Source organism: Alosa pseudoharengus, unplaced genomic scaffold (genome assembly GCF_046254945.1).
Source record: "Alosa pseudoharengus isolate Yale_2024_CS ecotype anadromous, Long Island Sound unplaced genomic scaffold, YU_APseudo_1.1 YU_APseudo_1.1_scf_19, whole genome shotgun sequence".
Taxonomy (NCBI): domain Eukaryota; kingdom Metazoa; phylum Chordata; class Actinopteri; order Clupeiformes; family Clupeidae; genus Alosa; species Alosa pseudoharengus.
In genome coordinates this window covers 30,447,183-30,455,330 of record NW_027468657.1, presented here as the reverse complement: position 1 = coordinate 30,455,330, position 8,148 = coordinate 30,447,183, and the positions used below count along the sequence as shown (strand labels likewise).

The 8,148-nt window shown below is 43.7% G+C and overlaps 1 protein-coding gene across 3 annotated transcripts; it reads left to right on the top strand.

Annotated features, from left to right (window-relative positions):
* Positions 1-22: 22 nt before the first annotated feature.
* On the top strand, positions 23-5,435 carry kcnk4a (potassium channel, subfamily K, member 4a). Of its 3 annotated transcripts, none has more exons than XM_076292313.1 (7): positions 23-71; positions 1,125-1,380; positions 2,350-2,470; positions 3,008-3,168; positions 3,714-3,900; positions 4,128-4,264; positions 4,447-5,435. In XM_076292313.1, exons 2-7 carry the CDS (start codon positions 1,192-1,194, stop codon positions 5,320-5,322), a joined length of 1,671 nt encoding a protein of 556 aa, XP_076148428.1. In that variant the 5' UTR covers positions 23-71; positions 1,125-1,191; the 3' UTR covers positions 5,323-5,435. The 3 variants fall into 3 exon arrangements, with proteins under 3 accessions (XP_076148428.1, XP_076148429.1, XP_076148427.1); XM_076292314.1 differs by having other exon boundaries at positions 30-71; positions 1,146-1,380; XM_076292312.1 differs by lacking the exon at positions 23-71 and having other exon boundaries at positions 209-1,380.
* The last annotated feature ends 2,713 nt before the right edge of the window (positions 5,436-8,148 follow it).

Below are 8,148 nucleotides of genomic sequence, written 5' to 3'. Positions count from 1 at the left end.
CATTTACTTATTGCCCAGAGGGGACTCCACACACAATACACACTACAGTATGTGGTGGCATTAAGACTGAGGTAAGACACGCAAATGCATGTTTAACTCATTCTCGTGTGCACGGCTGACCAAATTTAGACTGTTTCTGATGCACTGATGTATAATTTGTTGGCAAATGAATGCCAATGTCAAATCAAGATATCACTTGACTAGCTGGTAATGCAGTGAATTTAAATCCGTATTGTAGAGATCACTTGTCAACCATTACTTTTGTATTCCGTAGCTTGTGATACATTACATACACTATCTTACTGTCCAGTAGGGTTACCTTTAATGGAAGTGTATGACACAAGCGTAACAAATGTGGAGATCAACTTTGTTCTTTAAGTGGGGTCTTTGTGTTTGAGAAAATGTTTATTTTCCTAATCTTTCTCAAGGTTGGCTGTAAATAATTAGTCTCTTATCGCTTGTGTGTCCCCGCACACTGTGGCTTACACAGCTACCACACTATCATCCAGAAAGATTTTCATGCACCAACAGACAGTCCCTCACACAAGAATCCTAACAGTCAATACTGACCGGCTCTGGTGAATGTCAGACTGCCTGTGGAACAGCATGGCCATGTCCTGTCTAAACAGTGAGCGGGGCGAAGGGCTATTTCTATGGCGTCATTAGTTGTTTTTGAATGGATATGCTTGTGACACTCGTGCCTGCGTTTTGTTTGGGTCAGCGCTTCAAAGGCTGAGGGCTGCAGCCTCCTCCCCAGTTCAGACTTGATATAACCTGATTAAGAGCTCTCTGATGTGGTGGTCCAACTCGACCTCCAGAGACCGCTCCACGTGCCAGTAAAGGAAGGGAGGAGAGGGAGGAAGGGAGGGAGGAAGCAAAGTCCCAGGGTGGCCGAGAGTGATGGGTAAGAGCAGAACGAGGAGAAAAAGAAGCCCAAGGTTCCCCAAGAGGCGTCATATGCTTGAGGTGGATCAGACAGTGTTTATTTGAGGTTCGGGTCTAGTCCTAGAAAGACTGCATTTGGCATCTTGAGTTTGATCAGTAGTCTTGAATGAATGTACTGTGATGTGGCCTAGCAGTCTCATGTGTGGTTGGAGATGATCTGGTCCCTGTTGTATGCCCAGCTCACCCCATCTTTGGCCCAGTTCTGCCCCAGCTTATGCCTGCCTGCGACCCCGGCACTGTGGAACCATGCGGTGCTCCACCCTGCTGGCCATCATGACGGTGGTGCTGCTGTACCTGGTGATGGGCGCGCTGGTGTTCCGCACGTTCGAGATGCCCAAGGAGATGCTCCGGCACGAGCTGCTCCTCCGCCAACGCGACGACTTCCTTCTCAACCACACCTGCGTCGATCCGGCAGCCCTGGATGACATGATGCAGGTGAACACCCCCCTCCCTCTGCAGTCACCACCTCAGGCTACACCAGTGGTTCTGAAAGTGTGAGGCGTGTTCCACTAGTAGGGAATAGAGACAGGACGGGTGGGGCGCGAGGAACTGGAGGAAATAATAATAATAAAATTGTGCCTTTCTTTTTTGACAAGGAAGATCATAGATTCAAAACAAAACAGCCACACACAAACATAAGAGTCACAAACAGACCAACATGAATTAAAATAACATCCGATCCAAGGGACCGAGACGGAAAATGTAACTTGGAACCAAAATGCAAAAAAAAATATTTGAGTGTTACCATTTTGCCGGGTTGATGGGGTCAACTAGGGCTTGAAAATTCCCCACCTCCAAAGTGGGGAATGACCGAAAAGGTTTGAGAACCACTGGGCTACTAGCCTGGGTTACATCAGTGTACCAATCACCATCATGTGCTCCAATTATTCGTCCCCAGTAGTATTTAATCAACTGTCTGCTCTCTGCCCATTACACATCTTCTCAATAAGGTAATGCTGTTAAGTTGTAGTTACAGGTGTTCAGTCCATAATCAGTCCATTTTCAAGGTATTTATCTTTATAGTCACAGATATACTTATATAAATACCAGGCAATTATTTTAATTATAGACTAGTATACTAGACATAACAAATATTACATATACACAGGAGGGGTGTTTAATTCCTTGCGCTCTAGGTAGGGGATTTCTCACAGTGGCTAATCAACAACCAAGCCTTACTCTTAAGTACCCTTAACCATGTAGCCACATGCTCATTCAGAGATGCACACACAAACACTTTGTCAGATGAGAGCTCAATGAAATCAAGAAATGAAAAGGGCTTCCTGACTTAACTTGGCCTTACGCTTCCTGGTTGGCTAGCTCTGATTTGTTCTGATCTAAAGATTTCAGATATCAGAGTGTTTGGGCTCCTGTCCTAATGTCCCTGTCTCTGGTGCTCTTCAGGCAGTAGTGATCGCCACTAAAGATGGTATATTACGCCCCGACAGCACTTCCCTCAACTTCACCAGCCGCTGGGACGTGCCCAGCGCCTTCTTCTTCTGTGGGACCATCATCACAACCATAGGTGGGTTCTTAAAGCTCCACAGCAGCACGACGCAACACCAACGGCCTCAGCATACCAGGCCAGCAGAACCGGAGAACTCCAGACGCCCATGCAGAACTGAGAGATCACCGTTCAAACTGTTTGTTGAACTGTTGAATTGCAGCCTGCTTGCCCTTACAACATTTATTTGGAATTTTTAAATTGGGCTTTATTATTTGTAACCCACAGAAGAATCCACAAATGTGCACCATTATTCATAAATATGTGTTTAGATTGTGTTGTGTAGAATCATATCCACAAACATACAAAGCCTGCTGTACATGTGAACCGGGTGTTGGACACTTGTGGACCACTTCTGGTGGATTTGTGGTTCATGTTATGCAGATGTTTGTTCTTTGTGTACCACAGAAAAGTGAAATATTTCACTATTTCAAAACATGAATGGTTCAATTTCTCTATTGTGGCTTACACATAATAAAAATCCAATAAAAACGTCCATACATTTACTTCCAGTGAAAACATTTGAAAAGCCTTTTCTCCCTTCTTTCGTGCCCACAGGTTTTGGGAACCTGTCACCCATTACTGAAACTGGCCAGCTCTTCTGTATAGTCTATGCCCTGGTGGGGATCCCCATGTTTGGCATCCTGCTGGCAGGGGTGGGAGACCACATGGGCACCATGCTCAGGCGGGCCGTGGGCAAGATGGAGACCCTGTTTCTGGTAGGCGTGTCAGCCACATCGCTCAGTGGAGGCATTGGCTCTCAGACATTGAAGTGAGCTACGATGTTTAGGCAATGTTGTGCAGCAGTTAAGAGTGGATTAATGAGAATCATCTTGAGTTTGTTTGAGTGTCTCAGTCCTGATTCATTGTGATAGGCTAGGCTTGATAAAGAGTACAGTGTACACATGGACGATAATGTGTAATGACAAACTAGTGCCTAAATAGGCATTTTCGACCATGCAAGTCTCTCCTCTGTAAGTCCTCTACTGTCATTTCTCCGACAGACACTAGTTTTGTAATGATCAGTCCAGTAGGTTGTATATGTAATGTCTCAGAACACTAACAGAACACTAACTGAAATTAAGGCTCAATTTATTTTATTTTTGTTTGTCTACAGACAAGTTCCTTTTTTTAAGATGTTGGTCATCACAAATTCATTGTGTTGTGTAGAATCATATCCATATGCATCCATATGCATGATTTTTTTATTTGAATTTTATAATGAATTTTTAACTCATTGTCTTCTGTTTTTTCCTACTAACAGAGGAAAGCTGTGAGCCCCACCAATGTGCGTGTCTACTCTGCAGTGTTGTCCATTTTGATTGGCTGTGTGATATTCCTCGGCGTGCCTACACTGGTCTTTAAGCACGTGGAGGATTGGGGCTGGCTGGAAGCAGGCTACTTTGTGGTCATCACTCTCACCACTGTGGGCTTTGGGGATTATGTTGCAGGTACTCCAAAACCTTTGCTTTGAAAACAAACTGATTGATTGATTTAATTAGTTATTACAAGATTCATTAGTTATAACAAGTTATAACAAGTCACTTACTTTATAAATAGTCATATTCATAACAAATGCCAAAGTTTATGGCTGGTTTTCACAATATTTTCGTCATATGAAACATTTCTTTTTTGAAGTTGAATGCATGATATAGTTCCACTCTTGTGTCTGTCTTAGATGACTCCAGGCATGGCAACTTCATGTATAAGCCTCTAGTCTGGCTCTGGATTGTGTTTGGCCTGGCCTACTTTGCCTCCATCCTGAACATGATAGGAAACTGGCTGAGAGTGCTCTCCAAAAAGACCCGTGCTGAGGTGGGTTGGACAGAGAGAGAGGGTAGGTTTTAAGGGGTACTGAAACCAGTGAAAACATCTCTGAGTTTTAATAATTACAATGGTAATATAGCTATGTGTTGGTTATCTGCATTGAAACCAGCAGAAGAATGTAGTTATATCATATTTTATATAACGCGTTCTCTGCCATCTTTTGTAATCAGATGGAAGAGCTGAGAGCCTATGCCACAGACTTTACCCAGAACATCCAAAACATGTCTGTGGACTTCCGCATTCCTGTCCCTTTGGACCTTAACGACCCATTCCAGTTCAGGCGGAGTAGGAAGAAGAAGAGGCGGCGCCGAAGTGGCCCAAAAGTGAACTACATCGTCCCCGGCATCGGGAGTCCCCTGGAGCCGGAGGGCATCCGCATTAACGGACACCTGTTCGACAACTGGTCCGAGGCCAAGAACGTCCTGGAGAAGATCCTGGAGATCAAGGCCAGCTCCGTGTCGAGACTGGAGCTCCCACTGCCGTCATCCAGGGCCGGGTCCCGAGCGGGGTCGAGGCCGGGGTCACGGGCGCCCTCCAGACCAGTCTCCAGGTCCGAGTTAAGATCCTTGTCTGGGCCTGAATCTAGGCCCGCGTCAGCGTCCGGGTCCAGTTCCTGGTCCGAGTCCAAATCCGAGCTCTCGGAGTCGGCATCCGAGAGCGACTCCCACAACTCTCAGAGCGATTCCCTGAGCGACTCCCGTCCCAACTTGCCGAATGCCAGACCTGTGTCGAAATGCACCGGGGGGCTGGAGGCGACCTCGCCGGGCGAGGAGGCGCCGTTGCCCACGGTGATGGTGGAGGCCAGCACTCCGCCGCGGCCTTCCCTTTTGGATTTTTTCGGCGAGAACCTGGCCTACATCGACGAGTCCTCGGACACCCTGAGCGACTTCGGACAGCCAGGGACCAAGCGTGCCTGCAGGCCCAAGAAGAGGAGCATGAGGAGGCAACTCCCACAGCGCCACCTGATGGTGGCGGAGAGGGGCAAAGGTGGCGACATCGGACCTCCATCCAACCCCCCCACACCTCCACCCTGCATACCGCCCTAGGACTAAGGAGAGAGGGACGCAGCTCTGTCCATGGACACATGAACTGGTTTTACCTGATGGGCCTTTAGTAGCCCTACTGCCTTTCTGCTGTCCAACTGCTAGAGTATATAGTATTCCGGGCTGCAACTAAAGATTATTTTGATAGTCGAATAATCTGTTGATTAATAGCTGAGTGGTTATTTAATGTAAAATGTCGATGAGTGTGTCCCAAACCCCAAGAATACATCGTCAAATGCCTTGTTTACTCCCCACACTAAATATATTTAGTTTACTGTCATGCAGGAGTAAGTAAAGCAGAAGATATTTCAGTTGAGGAGGTAAAATCAGAGAATTTTGAGGAAGTTTCCTTAAAAACGACTCAAACTGATTATTGCTGCAGCCCTAATAGCACTCAATCCCTTAAAAGTTCTCTCACACTTTGATAAATACATTTACTCACTCAGCATATACTACTTTGGATAATAATACCTTCCAGAAGAATTAATTGTTGGCTCTAGCAAATAGGAGGACTGCACAGAAAATCTGTTCTAAATGAAATGCAGGCTTGGTCTAGAATTAGACAGAATCCTTGACCAAGAAACCCATTTCAAATGGAGCTTCCTCTCTGCTGATGTGAATTTACAGTTGAAGTCTATAGTTCATAGAGAGAAAAATTTGTAGATAATAGGCTGTGAGTCCATAGCCCTTGCTTTAAAGCCTTGTTTACATTTCAGCCTTGCATAAACTGTATGTAAATCATATATTATTATATTGTGTGAAGACAGGATGATTATGTGCTGATGCTATAGCATTTATAACTTAAAAAAAGACAATCAATCAAACAATCAAATAACTATAATATAGGCTTTCCTTGTTTGAACTGATTATAGTTTATATAACACCATGACAGAGGTAAGTGTTAACTGTCTCCAGGTGTAACGACTCAAATTCCCTCACTGGCTCATTTGTACGCCTTTGCCCTCTTGTGGGCCTCTCCAGAACTTCATGGACAGTTCCTACCAACTTGCTGGGTGTGCTAGTTTGTAGAAAACATATCTGCATCACTTTTGAGTGTAGTGCTAAGAAGGGCTCAAATAACAAACATAAATTTGAAAAGACAACAACTAAATGTTGGCCAAATGCTTGTACATCCAAACTGTATTCCCGTTAAACAGCATGACTGCTCTTGAACTTACAGCGGGGAAAATAAATATTGAACACGTCAACATTTTGTTCAGTAAGTATACTTCCAATGAGGCTATTTGCATGAAATTTTCACCAGACATTGGTATTAACTCCGATAATCCACCCATATAAAAAAATCCAAACATTAAAGTCCATAGGTAGAGTTATGTGTAATAAAGTGGAATGATACAGGAAAAAAGTATTGAACACGCCTGCTGAAATTTCTTAAATACTTTGTGGAAAAGCCTTTATTTGTAATGACAGCTTCAAGGCATTTCCTGTATGACGGATTGTATTAAACAGATAGTCATTTAATATTGAAGATTCCAGGGGTCCCTCTTGTGAATCCTGAACTTACAAAACTGTTCAATTCGATTGAAGTCAGGGCCTCGATTTCCTTTCTCTGAAAACAATTGAGAGTTTCCTTTGCTGAATGGTTTGGATACTTGTCCTGCTGGAAGGTCTAGCCATGTCTCATCCTCATCATCCTGGTGGATGTAAAGATTCTCAACAACAAAATGACTCCATGCATCATTCCTTCAACTGTATGAAGTCTGTTAGTACCATGAGATGAAAAACAGCCCACACCATGATGCCACCACCTCTAAACATCACTGTTGATAGGATATTTTTAGGGCCATTTCTCCTCCAAATATGGTGTGTAGTATGACATCCAAAAAGATCAATATTTGCTCTTGCCTGACCAGAATACATTCTCTCAGCATTTCATAGGGTTGTCCAAATGTTGTGTAGCAAACTTTCAACAAGCTTTGACATGTTTTTCTTCAGCAATAGAGTCATGCGGGATGAGAGTGCATAGAGACCATGGCGGTGGAGTGCATTACCTATGATTTTCTCTGTAACAATTGTACCTACTGCCGCCAAGTCTTTCTGTAGCTTTCTCCGAGTGGCCCTTGCTCTTGGGCTACTCTTCTGACTATCCTTCTGACCTCCTGGTCAGAAATCTTGCAAGGAGATCCTGTGCATAGCCAGTTGATGATGCAGTGATGTTCCTTCCACTTGCAGATAATGGCTCCAATACTGCTTGCTGGATGATTGTGAAGTTTTGAAGTGCATCTGTAACCAGTTCCATTGATATGTTTTGCAACAATAAGGTTGCAAAGGTCTTGGGAAGAGCTCTTTGCTTTTACGCATCATGAAATGTTTCTTGTGTGACACCTTGGTAACAAAAAACTTTTTTATAGCCCACCAGTATGTACTAACCCAGCTTATATCAATTTGCACAGATAGGAGGGATAATTTCTCTAATTACTTATAAATTCCAGTTTGTTCCTTGCCATTCCTTACCTTTGTGTACTGCTTTTTCTTAGCGTGTTCAATACTTTCCCCCTGTGCCATTCCACTTTTTTACTCATACTGTAACTCTACTTTTAGACATTAATGTTTGGATTTTTATACATGTGAGGATTACCTAAGTTAATACTAATGTCCGGTGAAAATTTCATGTGAATAGCCTCACTGGAAGTATATTTACTGAAAAAAATGTTGACGTGTTCAATACTTATTTTCCCCGCTGTACATTGGTGATGTATCGACTGGTATTAGTGATACTGTGCCAAAGGAATTTATTTGCTGCGTTCAAGTGTAAATTTCTGTTTATAAGCATCTTGCCAAAATATAAACTTATGAAAAGACAGCTGT

What these genes read in the sequence shown, in the direction of transcription:
- kcnk4a (XM_076292312.1), top strand. Translation starts at nt 1,117, where the DNA reads ATGCCCAGCTCACCCCATCTTTGGCCCAGTTCTGCCCCAGCTTATGCC. An exon ending in GACCATCATCACAACCATAG is followed by an intron (nt 2,471 to 3,007) that starts GTGGGTTCTTAA and finishes TCGTGCCCACAG; the next exon opens with GTTTTGGGAACCTGTCACCC. An exon ending in CCAAAAAGACCCGTGCTGAG is followed by an intron (nt 4,265 to 4,446) that starts GTGGGTTGGACA and finishes TTTTGTAATCAG; the next exon opens with ATGGAAGAGCTGAGAGCCTA.